At 52.7% G+C, this 19,873-nt stretch overlaps 2 protein-coding genes across 5 annotated transcripts in view; both read left to right on the top strand.

Moving 5' to 3' along the window:
* Nucleotides 1–5,741, top strand: part of MTARC1 (mitochondrial amidoxime reducing component 1) — a 76,544-nt gene extending 70,803 nt beyond the window's left edge. Inside the window, exon 8 of one of the 4 annotated variants that reach the window (XM_072948704.1) lies at nucleotides 5,573–5,741. In XM_072948704.1, the coding sequence (XP_072804805.1) occupies nucleotides 5,573–5,712 (140 nt within the window). In that variant the 3' untranslated portion in view covers nucleotides 5,713–5,741. The remainder of the gene's footprint in view (nucleotides 1–5,572) is intronic. The other 3 variants (XM_072948702.1, XM_072948711.1, XM_072948715.1) reach the window with 3 other exon arrangements.
* An 898-nt stretch (nucleotides 5,742–6,639) lies between these two features.
* Nucleotides 6,640–12,277, top strand: HLX (H2.0 like homeobox). Its single transcript, XM_031690115.2, has 4 exons — nucleotides 6,640–7,671; nucleotides 8,435–8,614; nucleotides 9,421–9,605; nucleotides 11,400–12,277. The coding sequence occupies exons 1-4, from the start codon at nucleotides 7,080–7,082 to the stop codon at nucleotides 11,895–11,897; spliced, it is 1,455 nt and encodes a 484-aa protein (XP_031545975.2). The 5' UTR covers nucleotides 6,640–7,079; the 3' UTR covers nucleotides 11,898–12,277.
* Nucleotides 12,278–19,873: the final 7,596 nt, after the last annotated feature.

The raw sequence follows: 19,873 nt of genomic DNA, 5'->3' as shown, positions 1-19,873 counted from the left end.
TTCTACCTCCTAAACATCCTGAATCCACCATCACCCCTGCTTTAGTTTAAGCCATCCACATCCCTCTTGGGGACAAAATTTGTGTAACCAGGCTGAGCTAGGTGGACACCTCTTGGCAGGTAGATTCCGGTCCCACTGAGGTTTTAGTGATCCTGGGCTTGCCTTTCTACTTCTTTATGATTCTGATTCTCTTTGAAGACCCATGAAGACCAATATTACTGTCATTTTTTAAAAATACCTAAGCCTCAGACAAAAGAACCATTATATCTACATGGAAAAATTGTATCTACATGAAATAACTCTCATACAGTTACACTGGTGTATAACTATAAGCTTTGAAAGTGAAAGGTTATTTTGGTGGCAGTTCGGTAGGGTATTGAAATCCTGTAAAACTATTTGGTGCTGGTGGGGGAAAATGAATGGCAGAGCACCAGGCTTTGGGGTGCCCATATGTGCTCCCCTCTACAGAACTTGTGAACAGAGGACAGAGCCTAGATAAACTGTTACACCACCCTCCAGTCTCCCTCTTCAGTCCCCCGCAAGGAGCCACACCCAGTGCTCTCATGCTGTTCCCTATGTCCCCACAAAGTCCTGTCTCCTTGGCTGCATCTCATGCTCAGAATCTCCTTCTGTCTTCTCTCTGTCAAAGGCTCCTTGCCCTCAGGTATGTGCACAATGAAAAAAGTCAGAAAGATGAATTCATAGTATGATGCCTCTTCTCCAAAGAAGGAATCATCCAGGAGTAGAATTTCAGCTACTTTGAGCAGAAGAGAAGAGAAACATTGTGAACTCAGGGTCTTCCTAATACCTCTAACCCCAAATGAATGATGTGGTCACCAATCTGTCCTTGTTTAACAGTGTCCCTCTGACAATCTCTGGGTTAGACACAATTCTATTCTTCAGCCCCTTGCCCGAAACCAGGGCACAGTCTGATTGAGGGCAGAAGGTTTTCCCTCTGAATAAACTATTTCCCCTAAAGAAATTGGCTGAGAGTCATGGCTCTGGTGGATGAGTCAGAAAATGTAGACCCTTATCCCTGCAACGCCATTTCCTAAGTATGTAACCTCGGATAAGCCACTTAACCTCTCTGAGGATCAGCTTCCTAAACTCACATCAGGATAATCATACCTCCTTCTCTGCATCCGTACAATAGATTATTTTAAAGAATAAGTAAGATAATAAATGTGAGCTGGCTTTGAGATCTGTAACATGTAAGCTATTATTACTGAAGGATGACAGCTTCCCTCACCCCGTCGCATGATTTTAAACACATAATACAAGGTCTTTCCATATTGCGGGCCATATGGAAGGAAACAGCTGCTGGTCCAAGCCAATTTTAGAAACCGGCGTTTTCGCAAAAGGAAGAGTCAACTTTCATCACAACAATGCTGCTGGCACAGGACGGGCACTGCCAGACAACGATGTAGAGATGGTCCAGCAGGTGTCAGCAGAGAACCAACTTTTGGTACTAAGCGGGCTCAGCAAGGGATGGAGAGGATGCCAAGCCAGGGAGCTGAAACAGGGCTGGTGGGATTCTGCTGTTAAATTCAGGGTGGCCCAATTCTAATGGGGTGCAGGTGGGCAGAGTGGGACTAGTGAGACCCTTCAGTTCTATCTACAAAGTCTCCCACTGGACTGAAGATCCTTCAGAGGACTCCTTCCCATTCCTGCCTCTCAGTCTGAGTCTCAGTCCTTCTTCTGTCCTTAGACTCTGTGCTCTAACTTGGGAAACTTGTCTCAAAGGAAAGGAAGGTTTTGTTTGTTCAGAGAAATATTGTTTTGGGAGTGACCTTCCTCTCTCCGACTCAACATCAGAGCTGCTTTGAATGTGTAATTTTCAGCTACACCTGTTTCTTAACATTCAAATACTCCCTAGAGGCAAAACCCTGGCTATTCAGATTCAGTAATTCAGGCAGCCAATCCAGCCTCTCTAAGACAAATGACTAATATATGGAGAGTGAATGAGCACTGTTTCCAGTTACCAAATAGAAACCATTTGAATGAAATACTAAATTTCTTACACGTTAAAGATGGTCTCTCATATTTTACTCTTGTGAGGACATGATTTCACTGCAAATATATGTGAGTCTACGTTACAATGTGCCTTGTTTGACATGAGTTCTCTCATTAAGTTTTATGAAGTCTGAGATCTTTCTTGGCTGGATGTGGAGAGGTGACTTGGAAAGACAGGCATATAGCTTTTTGCAACAGGAGGAAACCTCAAAGTGCCCGTCCTGCCCTACTCAGTTTCTAAAATCCCCAGTGATCATATGTAAGTGTGTGTGTGTGCATGTTTGTGTGTGAAAGACAGAGAGGGGCAGACTGAGGGTGGGGGGCAGAGAAAGAGAGACTTTTGGGAAGTGGTATATATCCTAGTAATGGCAGAAAAGAAATATGTAAGAAATTCTGTGAGAAGAAAGGGTAAATGGGATCAGACCCAAAAGGCTGTCTGAGGCTCTGAAGCCAGATCTATTGGGAAGAGGTCAAGGGCAGGGCTATGGCCACTAAAGAGATGGCCACCTGTGAATCTGCCACACCTGGGGAATGAGAAAAAGGAAAAGCAGTAAATCAAGTGGCTACAGACCTTGTGGTCCTATCACATGGTTACTCACCTTTCCTACCCGGTATCAAAGTCTTATTATCTTCAAAAAAAAAAAAACTCAGGAACTATATTTACTTCTGGGATAACTAAGGTCCCCAGGTAAAGGGAGTTGTATCCTACTTAGAAAAATCTAAGGTACACGTGTGTGTGTTCTCTAGAGTCCTAACCTCTAGTATCTAGCATGCACAAGGAACAGAAGGCCCACACCTACCACTAAATGCAAGCACAGGGCTCAGAAGTCTAAATCTTCAGCTGGTAGAATATACTCAAGACTCCTACACTGCTGCAGACCCCTCAGATCCTCAGATCGCTGGGTGAACTGTTTTCTTCTAGTTCTGTGAATATTTAATTATTTCCATCTCTTTCTTGGTTTGAAAGAGGTGTTTGAAAGAATATTTAAAATTAAGGATGTGTGTGTGTGGAGGAGGGGGACCCAAGTTCACAGAGCAACTGCCTTGCACCTTATTTTGTCCAAAGTCCACACACACACACAAAAGCAAAAGCAGATAGCACATCTGGACAGTTTAAACCCTTGAAGAGTTGTGCTGTGTAATAAGCAAAGTGTAGTATTCACCCTCCTTGAGATTTTATGCTCAGTTTGTGTGTATCTGTGTCCCCAGATTTAGGACAAGAATTTGCAGTGGTGATTTAAGAATGGAGACTCAGAAGCCAGGACCACCAAAGGGCATTGGGACCCATCTCCTGCTTCAGTAAATGCATAAACATCTGATTTAGAAGCAGAGGGTTGTATGCATTAAAGACAGCCATCAGAAGTGATCAGAAACCCCTGCCAGTTGATATCTCCCCACCCGCCAGCCCCTAAAGCTGTTTAATCTTTTAGTCTAAAGGACTACCTCTATTGCTCTACTGTCAATTGAAATTTGGGGACGCAGCTCTGCAGCCTCAGATGAAATCATCTTTTCCTCTGAGCTGCCTTAAACAACAGCACAGCCACATTTAAGCTCAAGTCAGTTCGGCTTAGTCAGGCCCCCTTCACTCCTGCTGGAGCCTAGAATCTGCGGCTACCAGCCCCCCGGAGCCCTGGACTCTGCCCCCAGGGCCTCCCTGCCCGTCTCAATTGGTCTGGACCAGTTCATTTTGCCACAGCTCGGAGCCGCTCGGAAAGCAAAGATTAAAGGGGAAAGTCGCAGCTGTATATTTATATTTTCATTGCTAGAAGGGAATTGATTTCCGTGCATTTATTTTGGTAGTTGTAATACACAAGGGCGGATTTGCGTCACCCGAGCAACTTGTCGGTGGAGATAAAGTTGCACAAATATTGAAAGGGGAAGTGCTAGGAGTCATTATAGAGTTTTTCTCCGGAAGAAATAAGGATTTCTGCAGTATCCTAAAATACTAAGGCCACTTCTATTTTGAGACCAATCTCGCAGGCACATCCGCTCATTTAGTCCGAGTTTGAGCCCATCAAAAAACAGGAGATGACCTGAACTCCAGGCGAGTCCAGGGTTTCCTGCTGCTTTCTTGGTTCTGAAGGGTGGGGGAGTAAGAAGGAGGGGATTCTGCGGACTCAGAAGAGGGCGAGGGGGCCCGCAGAAACCAGGCCTGGCTTGGGGAAGGGTTGTGAAGGAGAGGCAGGAGGTAGTTCCTGAAGTTTTCCTTTTTCCGCCTTTCCTGATGGGAGCTCTGGGTGGGTCTGGGTGGCGCTGATGCTGTTGAAATGAAGCCCAGGATCTGGGAGAGAAGAGGGGCGCGCGGGGGAACTTGCAATTTACAATCAAGCCGCCGGCCTTGAGTGGGTAGAGAGGAACGCCTGGAGGGGCTGAGTCTGCGGAGAAAACGCGCCCTTGGGGCCATGTCTTCGCTCCTCCTGCCCCGTGTTCTCGGCCTGGAAATGCTGCAGATGCGGGTAGTGAGCGCCGCTGGAAACCCGGAGGGCCGGAGTCCCGCCCAGTCTGTACCCAGAGCCCACCCCCGAGGGTCACGTCTTATTTGGGGGAGGGCTGCCTGGGGTGAGGCCTAAATGCGCCTCTTTTTGAACTGTGACTTTGTGCTTAGGCCGCGGTGTCAATGTTTGCAGCGGAATTGGAAGTGACACCAGAAAAGAGAGCAAGAGAGGGCTTATGGCCGCCCCTACAAACGCTCGCTCTAGTGAATTTCCCCCAGGGCTGAGAAGTTATGTAGAGTCCGCGCCCTCCCACGGGAGTCTGGCCAGAATCCTCAGTCTTTCTGTGCAACTATGGAGCCTTTCAAGGACGCTCCAACGCCTCAAGCGGCCTTATACTTGTCTATTTCTTTGCCTCTGGTTCGAAACAGGACTGCTCTTCCTGCGGCTCTTGCCTCAGGTGCCCGTGTCCTCAGCAGATCACACCCCCTTTCATTCCATCTCTGGAAATGACATCTCTGTCCGGGCTTCAAGAAGCAGGGCAAGAAACCCCTTTAGTAAAAGAGAGAGGAGGGAGAAACAGCGAGAGGCAGAGGCTGGGAGGTGCGGTGGATGGGTGTTCTAAGTGCTGGCTGATCAGAAGTGGTTGATTAGTAATTGGTCTTTTCCAGGAGAAAGTCAAAAGCTAAAATGACAGCATTTGCAACAAGAGTCTAGAAACCACTAGAAATTAATTTAATTAGCTCAAATCCTGAACTCGAGATAGGCATGGCAAATTCAGTTGCCTTCCTGGGATTCTTTGGTAGGACGTCTGAGTGTTGAAGTGAAATAAAAAATGCCACAGAAGTTCTATTGCACCTATACTGAAAGTTTGTGTGTGTGTGTGCGCGCGCGCGCGCGCGGGGATGCCACAGAAGCACGGAAGTTCTGTTAGAAGATACTTATTAGGACAATCGAAAACAAAAGAGTTCGTGGTTTCATTATTATTATTTTATTTTCTTCCTGAAAATGTGCAAGAAGAGCTCATCTGGGTGGCCTGTGGTTTGTTTGGGAGAGGGGGGTGGAATCCATTCTGACTATAATTTAAATGAGAACGAAATCTTAAAATAGAGATGTTTATGTTGCAGAAAACCCCCCACTACACCCATTCTACGCTCTGAAGAGCCAAAGTGCGGATGGAAGACGTCGGCCACTACTGCAGCTTCTCCAGCGACCAGGCCCAAGGGGTTCCCGGAGAAACAGTCACAGAATTGAAAGTAGTATTTAACCCCAAGAAAATCTGCTCTTGTAGGCACTTGCAAAACAACGGACGCCACGTGATCGAGGATGTGGCGGAGGAGGAAGGGTGACATTTCCTACAAGGTGCAGCAGAGGAGGGGACGCGCGTATGTCTCTCCCGGGTTTCGGACGGCGGCCTGTTTTGTTGTCTCCGAGGCTCGGGTGAAGTTTGGCTGCGTCCAAGGGAGACATCCATCTTACTTTGTTTGAAAAGTTACTCGTTCAAGTTGTCAATGTGTGACAGCTCGGAATAAAGCTAATTTGCAACTGCCCCTCCTCTCTTCGCTGAGGATCTCCGAGGCAGGGACGCGGACCCAGTGCTGACTTGGGCGGGGACTCAGTGCCGTAGCATTCCGCGCGAGAGCTCCGGACTGGGCAGCGTAGGGGCGGGGACCCACGAAAAATGGGGCTTTGTAGAAGACACCGATTCTCGGGATAAAGGCCGAGTAGAGAAAAATCGGGCCGGAGTTAAGTAAAGAGGAGGGAAACCTAGGGGGCCGCCAGTGTTCCAGGAGGCGGGCCTTGCACCCGCGATAATATGCAGGAGCACTAGCTTCCCTAGGCGAGCGCTCCAGGAGGGCTGTGACCAACTGTCCACGCCTGGTGCCGGTTCGGAGAAGTTAATGGAGGTTAGAACTCCCTGGGGCGGCAGTCCGACACCTACACTTCGGAGAGGGACCCGCGCAACCCAGCTCAGCCCACGCGGCACCAGCAAACAGTTTCGCGTGGCCTGGGCGTGGCCGAGGGGGCGGGCCACGCCCCGTTTCCCAGTTCCCCACCACTTCCCGCTCCCATTGGTCAGTAGGATAGCCAATGAGCGCTCGGATCGAGGTCCTACCCTGGGTCTGACTCGAAAGCTCCTGCCAAAACTTTGGGAGTTTTTAGAGAGGAGTTTTTTTTTTTTTCCTCTTATTACTTTTTTTTTTTTTTAACTAACGGATTATTATTGTTGTTGTTTTAAATTTAGCTCTTAGGGCTTAGCTGTTTGGGTGTTTCTTTGGGTGCCCGGCCCCTGTCTCCCCGGCTTCCCTGGCGTGTGCGGAGCCCCGGCCCCCGCCCGCCTCGCCGCTCCAGCGCCCCTCGCTCGCCTCCAGCCCGCGGGGAGCGCGGGCGCCGCGCCGCCTTTAAAGTGAGGCCAGGGGCCGAGGCTGTGACCAGCCGGGATCCGGCCCTCGCCTCCTCCTTCGGTGGCGCTAGGGCTCCCTGGCCTCTCTTCGGTTCCGACGGAGAAGAGTAAGCGGGTCGTCCTGGGCTGGGCTGCCTCCTCCTCCTGGACTTAGCGCGCCCCTCCCCGCGCACCCACCCACCCATCCGGCCCGGCCAGGCCGCGGCGGCCGCTGGGCGCACCCCGCCAGGATGTTCGCCGCCGGGCTGGCTCCCTTCTACGCGTCCAACTTCAGCCTCTGGTCGGCCGCCTACTGCTCGTCCGCCGGCCCGGGCGGCTGTTCCTTCCCCCTGGACCCCGCCGCCGTCAAGAAACCCTCCTTTTGCATCGCGGACATCCTGCACGCCGGCGTTGGGGAGCCGGGGGCGGCCCCGGAGGGTCTGGCGGGGGCCTCGGCCGCCGCGCTCACCGCTCACTTGGGTTCGGCTCACCCGCACGCCTCTTTCCAAGCTGCCGCCAGATCTCCGCTTCGACCCACCCCAGTGGTGGCGCCCTCCGAAGTCCCAGCTGGCTTCCCGCAGCGGCTGTCTCCGCTCTCAGCCGCCTACCACCACCATCACCCACAGCAACAACAGCAGCAGCAACAACCGCAGCAGCAACAGCCTCCGCCTCCACCCAGGCCTGGGGCCTTGCAGCCCCCGGCCTCCGGGGCACGGGTGGTCCCGAATCCCCACCATAACGGCTCTGCCCCGGCCCCCTCCAGCAAGGACCTCAAATTTGGAATTGACCGCATTTTGTCTGCAGAATTTGACCCAAAAGTCAAGGAAGGCAACACTCTGAGAGGTAGGTCTTGGGCGAGAGGCTACAGGCCTCTGACAGGGGCACTGACGCACTCTCTGATTCCTGGGCCATTTGGGCCGCCTTTGAATGTTTTTTCAATTAAGGATAAATCGGTAAAACGAGGGAGAAGAAACTGAATTGTAAGGGGACTATGAAACATTAGGTTTAAAAGTCACTTTGCTCTACATTTTAAAAAAAAGAGGGACCCAAGGATGCTTTAAAAACATGCGTTGCAGAATCAATATTCATAAAAATGGTTGGTGTCAATATTTGTAAAATGACGATCATCTGTCTCTTTAATCACATACCTAGGGAGAGAACTATATTATCTGGCAGGGAAAGCCCTTTTGGGGAACACTTTTCCTTTCATTGATCTGATTTCTAGTAAAATTTCACCCAAGGAATGTCGATGAACAGTATGGATTCTAAACTCCCAGAGGAGAGAGCAGAGTGAGGGCTCCTTTGGGAGGACGAGTTAGGTCTGTGGAATTCTTGGAAGGCACCTGAAAGTGACTTCGTTTAGGCCTTTTTTACGTATAGCCCTTCCTTGCTATATGCGTGGACGTGGACCTGCAGGGCACACAGAGGAACATTTCGTGCACAGCCCCTTGGCCACTGTCAGGAGAGAGGGGTTTCAGCACTGAGACAGGGGTCTCTCAGGACTTGGCTCCAGAAAACCGAATGGAAGGGATGGGAGAGGGGAGAAACAAATCTCGGAGAGAGTATGGGTTTGATCCAGGTATAACAGCTCTTGCCTCGTTCCTAGATCTCACGTCGCTGCTAACCGGCGGGCGGCCTGCAGGGGTGCACCTCCCCGGCCTGCAGCCCTCCACCGGCCAGTTCTTCGCATCTCTAGATCCCATTAATGAGGCTTCTGCCATCCTGAGTCCCTTAAGCTCGAACCCGAGAAATTCAGTTCAGCATCAGTTTCAAGATACATTTCCAGGTATGGAAACCCTCTGGAACTACAGCCTAATGGGCAGGTCAACTGACAGGACACTCAGGACTGGCGTCTCACATAGCCACCGCGGTGTAGCAATCCCGGTGTTGGTGTGGGAGGCTACCACGTCCAGAGGGAAAGCGAAAGATTTCTCAGTGAGCCAGCTCACTCTTTGATCAGCTCCCAGGGGAGAGGAGTGGGAGGCCTGGGGAACCGGGAGAGTGTATGGGGGACGGTGGGAGGGGGCTTCCCCTAGTCTTTTCGCTGGAGAAAGTAGTTTGAAAATAAAGCAAGAGTTGTTGCTGATTAACATACACATATTTTGCAATGACTTCAAACATTTTTGCCTGAGAAAGTTCCGTCTGAGTGCGTGGGCACCGATGCGATTGGGCCCTGTTGAGCGCGCGCGCGCGCGCGCGCACACACACACACACACACACACACACACACACACACGGTAAAGAATCGAGGTTGTCATCTTCAGATCCTTCAGACCCGGGGGACTTTTCGCCTACACTTGGAATGCCTGAAGGCCACGCATTACGTTTATGTTTTCCCTTTGGAATTAATCCACCGGGCTTCTCCACTCCATACTCGCTTTAGGCCTTCCGCCTATTGGCTTAAGAACTGTAAATTTCCTCCTTAGAGAGACCACTCCGTGTCTGCATGAAGGGCTTTCTGAATGGGGGTAGAGGCGACTGTTAAGACAAAACAATTTTAAGCATCATGATGAGCCCCAGACTTGCAAGCCGTACACAGAGCACTAACTCAGCCCTCTTCTCTCTCTTGCTCTGTCTCCTCTCTGGTGTCAGGTCCCTATGCTGTGCTCACGAAGGACACCATGCCACAGACATACAAGAGGAAGCGCTCGTGGTCTCGGGCGGTCTTCTCCAACCTGCAGAGGAAAGGCCTGGAGAAGAGGTTTGAGATTCAGAAGTACGTGACCAAACCAGACCGAAAGCAGCTGGCAGCAATGCTGGGTCTCACCGATGCACAGGTAAGCCAGCTCCGGCCAACGCACAGCTGCCTCGCCGGCAGCAGTCCACCGCTTACCCGCAAGGTCCCCTCCACCGCTGACTCTCCTTTTGCGGTGGAAGCTCGAGATCTTGAATTTCAGAGACTTTGTGGACTTCCGAACTTGAGACAGGAGAGAGGAAAGGGTGGGGGAGAAGGACGGAAAGAATAGCCCATCCCTAAAGATGTCTGTCAACAAGCGCTGTGTGTTTATTTTGGCCAACAAGCAAAAGCCTGTTGCAGAGAAGGCAAATAGGCCGAGAGAGATAATAATTATATACTCAACTGTAGCGCGATTCGCTGTAGGAGGCAGTTTATTTCGGAAGAGATAAAAATCCAAAGTCAAGAGATTGTTGGGGTTTTTCTTCCCCCTGTCCTCCCTCCTCCTCCTGCTGCTGCTGCTGGATTGTGAAATCCCCAGTTGTGAGGAAGTGAAAACATCATTTCAAACGGAATTACTTAGCCCCAGTAGGGCAAGAAGTCCACTTGGAGCGGCCACAGTCAGTCCAATTTTCTAAGGACGTAATGGGGGGTGGGGAGGAGCGAGGAAGAGAAAGGAAAAATGACTTTCTTAGAACACTCAAGAGCATTTCAGTAGGTTCTGTCTACTTGAGGTTTTTTTCCCCCCACAATAGCAAATCTGTTGTCCCTGAATTCAAGTTTTTTTTCTTTTCTCAAATTCAAGAACTGGATTTTTTTTTAAAGAAAAGTTTTTGAAATAGAAGGGTCACTGTTCTTCCACACCGCACAGCAGTGGCCCTGGCTCCCTGGGTGTTGAAGATTCTAAGCAAGGCAGAAGCCAAAGGCAGGCACTTTTTCGTAGCTCCCTTATGCTCCCCTACTTCTGTCCTCCATTACACAACTCCCCTCCCCAGCACACACACTGGAAGAGCCCAGCCGTTTTCCACCAGCTGTGGATGTTATTTTTAAAAGGGAAGCTGGAACTTGTGTGAACGCATTGCGTCCCCCAGGGGATTATATATTTATATAGATTCTCCGCCCCATCCCTACCCACTTCCTCCACTTCGCACAGGTTTGATTCCAGTATTTTCGGAGACCACAGAAGGATTAGTTTATCCTGGGCTGGGGCAGGGTCCTTATCAGCTTCTGAGTACACACATGCCAAGGAAATGCTCTTTTATAGAAGGTTCTTTGGTGCCCTCACTCTCCTGGGATTAACTGTTTGAACCCCCTTTCCCCTCTGTTTCCCACGGTTCTTCATTAAAAAGAACTGTTTTTGCAGGGAATTGTCTTCGATAGTGGCAGTAGAGGAGGGGGGCCAATTTAGCAGGAATTTTTAATGTTCGTTTGCCAAACTCTTGAAATTTTGTGCAAAACCTTGGATACATGTGCACTTTTCTGGGCCAGGGGTCTATAATTTTAATCAGATTCGTATGGGGATCCTGACACATGTGGGGTTAAGAAGCATCGATATAAGAGTAAAAAAAAAATCTCCATAGTTGAAAGGCAAGGAGCAGGGATCTGCCTTTCCAACAAGCCTCCAAGTCACTTCAGGCTGGAGATCAGAGGGCCACATTTGGAGAAACATTTCTAGTGGATTCCCTAGGCCGGGATCCTTGGCGATCTCGTTGCTTCTCCCGGCTGCCTCACGGTCCCTGTCCCTGGCGCCGTACCTGGCCTATGGCGGAGGTGCAGGGGATGATTAGCGGTGCTTGCTCGTCTTCGGAGTGGCTCCCGAATGGGATGCACGCGGTTTGGATTGGAACGAGCCTGCATTTCACCTCCATGTCCCTCCCTGTCTCCTGACGGTGCGCAGGTGAAGGTGTGGTTCCAGAACCGGCGGATGAAGTGGCGGCACTCCAAGGAGGCCCAGGCTCAGAAGGACAAAGACAAGGAGGCGGGCGAGAAGCCGTCGGGCGGAGCCCCGGCTGCTGACGGCGAGCAGGAGGAGCGGAGCCCCAGCCGCTCGGAGGGCGAGGCCGAGAGCGAGAGCAGCGACTCCGAGTCTCTGGACATGGCCCCCAGCGACACAGAGCGGACTGAAGGGGCCGAGCGGTCTCTGCACCAAACAACGGTCATCAAGGCCTCGGCCCCGGGCGCCCTGCTGGCCGCCAGCAGCGGTGGGAGTGGGGGGAGCAGCGGCAGCGGCAGTTTTAGCTTCAGCGGCCTCAGTAGCAGCAGCACCAGCGCCGGAAGCGCCGGCAGCCACGGCAGCGTCGGTAGCGCGTCAGAGCTGCACCCCGCGCCCCAGCCCGCCCTCGGCAGCGCCCCGAAAAGCCCCGAGCCCGCCCAGGCACCGCTCGGCGGTCTATAGACTGAACAAGGTCGGAGGCGATGCGGGGCCGTGCGTGCAGACTCCCAGCTTCCCGTGTGGGCTGGATTTTGTGCCCACTTTACGGTGGCAGAGGAGCCAGGACCGGAGACGCAGCAGCGTAGCCTCGATGCCTACGGTCCCACCTCGCCCCTCGCTGCCCTGGCCGGCGCAGTCCACACCACATGGAGCCCGGGGGAGTCTGAGTGCCCCTGGCCTTCGGCTCCCAGCGCCAGCCGAACACTCTTGCCCGGATACAAGCAGCTCACACTGCGAAGTGCTGGGCTAAACAGTCCTCCCCACACTGGGGGTCATGGCGCAAAGACACGATGCACTTAGGTCGCCACAAACTTGTAAATAAAATGTTTACTACAGTTTGTAAAGGCCGCTTGGCTTGCTGAGGCGATGTGATCGTTAAGGTGCGAGTTCTCCGACCAGAACCTGAGCCCCGGGGCCCTGCAGGTCGCAGCAGGTGGAGATGGGGGACTGGAGCTTTACGGAGAAGTGCTGCAACCTCAGAGCCACCTTACTGCAGAGATGGTGCAGGGGCTTACAGGTTCCACCCATTCAGAGGTCTCTGTAGCTAGCGCTGACTGCTGCTGCTGGATACTCCATCTTTGACCCTGAGTGTGGCCTGAGAGCCGAGGCAGCCATAGAATCCGTTAGGCCTGTCTAGTAGATGGCTTCCCCACCGGGAGTCAGGGCATGGTGAGTTTGTGCACTAGCTTTCTGCAGTTCAAGTGTAAGCAGAGTTGAGTGAAGAAGACGGTGGTGCGAGGTCTGGATCAATCTAGCCGCAGGTGGTACTCACAAGGTGGCTGCTTAGAGCCTGGCTTGGAGCCTACAGGCAATTCCAGTATAAACCACCCCTCCTTGGGATGGAGTAGGGGGACCCAGCAGGTCTGTAGTGTCTGGAGAAAAGGACAGACAGACCACATCAGTTAGAGCTAGAATTCTGGGCCTGAGATGGCTTTAAAGCTGCCAGATCATTCGGAGGACAGAATGATGATTTGTTCAAGGTCAACTCCCTTGTCCAAGGTGGAGGAAGAATCCAAACCAGAACTCAGACCTCTTGGCTCACATTTGACTAGCAAGGGGCCCACAAAACTGCACAGTCTGCCCCGCTTCTGCGGGCAGCCCCCACAACCCGATGCCCCCCCACAGTCTTCCTCTGCAATTGGTCCAATTCAGGTGTCCATTGAACTTTTCTTCCACCTCCAAGCTGGGGTGAGCTGAGAGGCAGCTTCCCCATCACACTGCAGCTGGAATATAGCAAATCTATTTTGCCTCCATGCTGCTACTGGGATGGGCCATTGGAAGTTTTTCCTTTTCTTTTCTTTTTCTTTTCCCTTCTTTCTTTTCTTTTTCTTTTCCCTTCTTTCTTTTCTTTTTCTTTCTTCTCTTCTCTTCTCTTTCTTTCTTTCTATTTTTTCTTTCTCTCTTTCTCTTCCTCTTTTTTGGCCAAACCTCTCTCCAAGACCCCTCTCCCCTCGAAACTATGGAATATCCAGCGTTAATAAAGTTATTTCAAGAGATTTAAAAACAAATAGACATTGCAGGCAAGCCTGATCACCTGGGTCTATTTCGTACTAAGCTGGGGCAAGGGCACAGGCCTCTTCCAGGCCCACCATTCATGACAGGAAGCTGGTTGCCACACAGAAGGCACTGGGGTGGGAGAGTGGTGATCCTAAGGAGATACTGAGGTAGGTCAGCGAGCCTAGGACACACCCCAGTCCCCTGGCCAGAGTGAGAAGGCTCCTAGCGGCTCCTTGGTCTGGCTTAGCTGCTTCCCTATTTTGACCCATTTGCCTGAGCACAAAGAACTCTGTTGTAGACATCTGGGTCCAAGGGCAGAGTAGAGAGGCTCCAGATTTAGTCTTCTTTAGCCTGGATCAGCCAGTTACCTGGGCAAGTTCCAGAGGTGCAAAGCTGACCATTCCCTGCCCCAGTCAAACCACCTGACCCCCAAATCGAATAGAACCCCTAGAGGAATGTGAACAGTGGGGAGGGAAAGGGAACCACCCGGTGGTCTGGTGGTAGGAAAGCTAAGAGAAAGGTAGAGCACCCCAGGAGGGACCTCAGTTTAAAGGGAAACATGAGCCAGTTGTTATCCCTAAACGAATCATAAGTCTTGGGGTGATGGCAGTCTCCCCAATTACTGTGAGTCCCAGCCTGAGTTGGGATGATTCGTCCATACCTTCCACAGGCTCTGCTTCCTGAGTTCTAGGATTCTCTCTGTACCCTTATTTTGCCTTCACTACCGAGATTCATTTCCTCCCACTCCCAAAATATTGAATCCTAAAACCAGGACATCCCAAGAACACTGAATTTACAGGCACTTAAATTCAGTTCTGGCTTTCCGGAGAATAAAGTGGCAGCACGTATACCTAGCTGAGGAGCCCGGCTGGGAAGGCGAGCTGAGCAGGAGTTGGCGCTTTCTGTGCACTGCAGCTACCCCGCCCTCACGAAGCCCGCGGGTGCTCGATGCTTCCAGACCTCCGCCACATTTCGCCACCTGGGCGCCGTGCTTTCGAAACTGACGGAAAACATCGCCCAGGGACTGTAATGGTGTGATTTCAGGTAGAATTCGCCCCAACCAGGTTCCGCCAGATTAGAAGGTGCAGTGGAACTGGGGGCTGGGAGGGAAGTGACCCGGCCGCATGAGTTGGGATGCTCTTGGAGGGATAGCAGGAGGCGCCCCCTCCTCAGCCATCCCACCTCTCATTCCTGAACATTTTCCTTGTGAAACTCTGGCGGGGCTGTACTCTGGGCGGAGGATTTCTTCCACATTTTCATCAGGAACGGAGTGTCATTAGCCCGGGAGAAGTTTAAAGTTCATTTAGCAGAAAAGCTGCCGCAGGACGGAGGGTCCTCTTTATCTGGCCGGGTGGTGGGAAGGACAAGCTGATTTTTGGGCCAGGTCGCCTCAACCCGGGATGGCTTGCTCGGCTCTGGGTAGGGGAATTTTCCCGGTGGTGCTCGATGCTAGCAAGAGCTGCCAGGGAAGCTAGAAATTCTTAAACGAAGACGGAGATTTCACAGGCATGGAAGAAAATGCCGAACGCGCAAGGTCGGCGGACCCCAGGCTGGCCAAGACCCCCAGGGCTGGGGCTTAGAGGAAGAGGGTGCGCCCGGGTCCCGGAGCAGAACGGAGCCGAGCTGCGACCCCCGCCCCTACCGGCGCGCCCCCCCCCCCCGGGACTCGCCCTTTGCTGAAAGCAGCAATAGCTCTTGGCCCAAAGCAGGGTCCCGCCTCGCCAGCCCAGGAATCCTCGCGGCGCCAAGCCCTCGGAGCAGGGGTTACCAAGGCGCAGCTCGGGGCGCGCAGGGGGCTGGCGACTCGCGCGCATCTCTGGGTCAGGAGGAGGATCTGCTACGCCCCTCGGGCGCGCGCGCGCGCGCGCGCGCGCACACACACACACACACACACACACACACAGAGAGAGAGAGAGAGAAAGGCACAGAAATGCACAGAAAGAAAAAAGGCACACAGAAACGCAGACTGACGGACACGAGGGACCGTCTACTGGCTAGTTCAGCACTTTGTGGGCAAATAAAGTTCCGCGTTCTCTGCCATATGGCAAAGCAAAGTGAGGAGACTCAGGCCGCCTTCCTCTGCCAGGGTGGGTGGGTGGGGCTCTAGGTCTCTAGAAAAGTTCCCTTGCGCCAAGATTCGCCGACTAAGCCACTGAAAGCAGGGGCCCCTTTTCTCAGCCTCAGCCGAGGGTGGGCAGGGACCTCGATGCCAGGAGTCCTTGGGAGCGTATAGTCATCTCTGTCCTGTCCCCACCGAGGCCAAAGCTGTCCGGCTCTGCGGGACTTCAAGGACAGGTCTTGCCTCTAAGGGAGGTTGTGGCTCACATTCTGGCCAAGGACATCACCCCGTGCCCTCTCCCTCACCCCACCCAGCAAGGATTCGCGTATGGTTGGGGTGGGGGACATTTGCTCAAACTCCGGTTACAAATCCCTCCGGTGTCCTCCGCATCTCAGAGGGGATCAGCAGATCTGGGATCTTTTCCGTGACTGCCCCCTCTTACCAGGGTCCGAAGAGGGGTGTTGGCTAGGGTTCTGCTTTGCGCCCAGCTGAGCCCAGGTGAGCTATGGGTGCCCCGCCTGCTGGTCCCCCCTTCTCTAGGTACCAAAGGGAATCGTAACTGGAATATGACCCCGAGTTCTCCTGTAGTCACAGCCACGGGGAGCTTTGGGGCCCCGAGGGCGGGGCAGGAACCCGGACTCGTACCAGGGGATTTTCTGTGGGCGTTTTAGACTTGAGCTTAAAACTTGTCTGGCTTTAACCTGTTGAGCTTTAACCTATTCCCAGATCTGACCCCACGAAAGTGCTCAAGCAGTGGTGGACCTCAAACAGACTCTCGGAGTGCTGGACATGCCCTAGGCGGTTCTGGAGGAAGAAATGGGGAGAAGTCAGAGGCTAAGGCCGATGACACAGCCTCCTCCAGTTGACTTACCCTAGTCTCCCTTCCACCTTCATCCTTCTTGAAAAAGGAAGAGCCAAGAAAGGCGAGGAGCTCTGGAACCTTCATTTTAAAGATGCTCGAGAGATGACCCTAAATGCGCAGGGCCTCAAAGTCCCTCTTTTTTAGCCTGAGGTTGGGGAGGAGGTTGCACACTCCATGGTCTTTGTGAAGATGCAACTACTGGGTTTTAACAAGGACTTTAACTGCAGGTGTTCGGCACAAGGGAGATACACCCCGATTTACTGAGCTTAAGTCTGGCTCACAGCCTCACCTTCGAGATTGTGATGGGATTGGGCAGTTTACCAAAGACAGATGATCAGCCTTCGTGGCTTCTCCCCTCACACAGATACTAAAACCTGCAGAGTTCATCCTCTGCAGTGGAGCCCTTTGATAATCGCAACCTCTCACACGAGATACACTTTCTAAGATATCAGCCCTCCATCCCAACCAGGTTCTAACAGAACAGGCTCTGCCAGGATGGGGTGGGGGTGGGGGGCTCTGAGCCTTTTTGACAGATGAGACTGGAGAATCGCTGACCCCAGGTTCCTTGGTTGCCCTGCCCTCACTCACTTTAGGAACGAAGACTGAATGTCCCCGAGGGGGACGACTTCATTTTAAAGGATGAGACAACGGAGGCCAGGAGTCTTGATGCTTGCCCAAGTTCCTCTGGAGAGTGAGCACCAGAACTCGGATGGGCTGTGGGGTTAGTGACTCCTAAGGTACAAGAGAAGGAGAGGGGTCCTGCCAGACACACTTGACCATCTGTATTCTGTCACGGATTATTAAAGCTCAGTATCTTTTTTCGGAAGAGCATAAGAGGGCTGAACCTCTGCGGGAACAATGGACTCCGGTTGGCCTGCCTCCTCTCCCCCCCCCCACCACTGTCCCTGAGAGGTGTCCCTCCAGGAGTCACAGACCTTGGCTTCTCCCACGCTCAACCACCCCCCCTCCCTGCCCCATTGACACCCGGGCCCTTCAGCAGGCGCCGCCTCTGTACAAGTTTAGCTTTGCTAACAGTGTGGAGGGTCCAGGCCACACCCTGCTCACAGGAGTCAGTTTGTCCGTGGTGCTTTTCCGCTTCTGTTGGTCGTTGCTGACGCTTGGGATTCTGGACGGCACACGGGGTGCGAGGCCTGTTTGACTAGCCAGGCAGCCGCTGCGAGGGCTCCTTCTCTGTCCCCTGCCGGTGGACCTGGTCCCGGCCGCGGCAAATGCCGAGCTCCCTCTTTTGCGCCGTCCGCAGACCATGAACCCCGGCTACATCACCTGAGGCTCGCAAGGAGCTCACGGCTATGGCGACCCCAACGACTCTCTCCGGGCCGAGTATGGGAAGAGGTCGGCGGGTGGGGCGCGGGTTCTAGTGCGTGAAAAGGGGCACACAGGATCCCACGCTGGAATAGGAGAACCCAAACCAGCCCAGGAAGCGTTCATTCATTCACCAATTACCAACCGCGAGACCTTGGGAAATTTAATCATTTGGCTTCAGTTTCCTCATCTGCATAATAGGAAATAATCAAGGCTACCTAACATAAATTGCTGTTAGGGGTGATCGCCTTATCAAACGTGAAATGAGAATAGTGGGCGGCATACAATAAGTTCTTTAGGCTTAGATGCTGTTATATTCCTTGATTCATTCATTTATTCATTGCAGTATTCACTGAGGTCCTTATTAGTATCTGCACAGTTGGAAAAAAAATACCAGACAATCCTTACGCTCCAGGAAATTAAATTCATAGGTGGAGGCTTGTTAATGCCATGCAATCACAGTGTCCCTGGAGGAACTCTTTAAGGAGTAGCCCAGAATTTTGGATGGACTGCCAGGTGATGGCAGGGGCTGCCTCATAGACTCAGACTCCACGAGATGCCCACTGGCATTTCTTCCTCTTTGTACTCCTGGCGTTGTGCCCTGTGCACACAGCAGGTGATCAACACAATGCTGGTGGGTGCAGTTGGGAGTTTTCCTTGAGACTTGGAAGGGGATAAAGTTAGCGTTTTCTGACACTTTGGCTTTGAGGGGAGTTTAACCAAGTGTCAGGGGTCCAAGCAGGGAAAAATATGTGTTCACTGCTGAGATCGTGTCAGGACAAATAGCACTTCAGAAGTTTTTTAAGTTCTTAACTAATCGCCTAAAGGAAGGGTCTTCAAGAAGGAAACCGGACATCAACTGTCTCTTTATGTGGAGAAAAGCACACACACCCCACCCCCCTTCTTGAGGGCAGGACTGAGCTCTGGGGCTCGGTTGGAGAAATTCTAGCACCTAGCACCGTTCTTGGCTCACGGAATGCTCCTCAGAAAGTGTTTCTTGAATAAATGAGTAACAATTACTGTGGCCCTTGTGGTTATTTATAGTGCCAGTAGGTCCTCAGGAACAGTATGACAGCATGGTTAGCACTGGAAACACAGGAGGAAGCTAAGCAGCAAGGTACGGAGCTACCGGGCGGTGTCCCCTGGAAGAAGAGTGGATTTGGAAGCCCCGAATCATCAGGCTAAAGATACGCAGGGTCCCTGATACTAACATCATCACAGAACAGCAAGAAAACGAATTCACGAGCCGTGCTCAGTAAGTTGGCAAAACGTTCCTTAGCGCACGTTCTTTCGTAGCGTTGCGCGGAGATGGGCATGGCTGGCCTCATCTTGTAAGTTCAATGACACGTCCACGATCATTTCGCTGAAGGTCGACAGAAGAACCAGGACTGATGCGGGACACTTTCTCTGTTTCCTCGGCGCCCCACCCCCCGCCCTTTCCGCTCGGGCCTGGTCGCGCGGGGCGCTGGGGCTGCACCAGCTTCTCTGCGCGCAGGGAAGGGCAGTGCAGAGCCGGAGACAAGGGGCGGCGCGCTGGCTTCAGTGTGTCTTCCCGCATCCCGCCTTCTCCCTCTGCTTTGCAACAGCGCCGGTTTGTTTTGAGGGGTTCCTGAACTACCCTCACCCCCTACTTGCCTCGGGCGATTTTCGGGTCAGTGAATTCCAGCCTTATTTTGTTTAGTCAGAGCTGTTTATTTGTGTTTGTCGGGATCGGGGTGAAGAGTTCACACCGCACAGTTCCCAGCACGTGGTGCGTGCGAGCTCAAGAAATGAGCGGAAGAAATGAACGAACAAATGAACTAATGAGTGAATAGGACTCCGTATCTCGCGATCCCCATAGGCAACGGCCATTTTTCTGGATTCCCTCTGTGGAGAGAGTCACAGGCCGCGCACGCCCTCCGAGGGAGTGCCCACGAGGCGCGGCGCGGTCAGAGCTTCCTCTACCACCCCGGGGCGCGCAGATCCGGCTAAGAGCCTTGGGAGGTCGCCTGACCCCGCCCCGTTCTCCACTCATTTGGATCCAGTGGAGGGTCCTGGGTCCTCCGTCTTCCAGGATTCCCCAGCCTGCCGGTCGAGCACCCAGTCCAAGGTCAGTGCGGGCCCTCAGGCCTCAGCCTCGCCCGAGTTGGTGCCGACGGCAGCTCCGCGCGGGTGAGCAGCGCCCGGGAGGTGGCTCCTGTAAGGCTGCCTCGGGTCCTC

This window comes from Vicugna pacos, chromosome 23 (assembly GCF_048564905.1).
Source record: "Vicugna pacos chromosome 23, VicPac4, whole genome shotgun sequence".
Classification (NCBI taxonomy): Eukaryota; Metazoa; Chordata; class Mammalia; order Artiodactyla; family Camelidae; genus Vicugna; species Vicugna pacos.
This window is presented reverse-complemented; position numbering and strand designations above follow the sequence as displayed.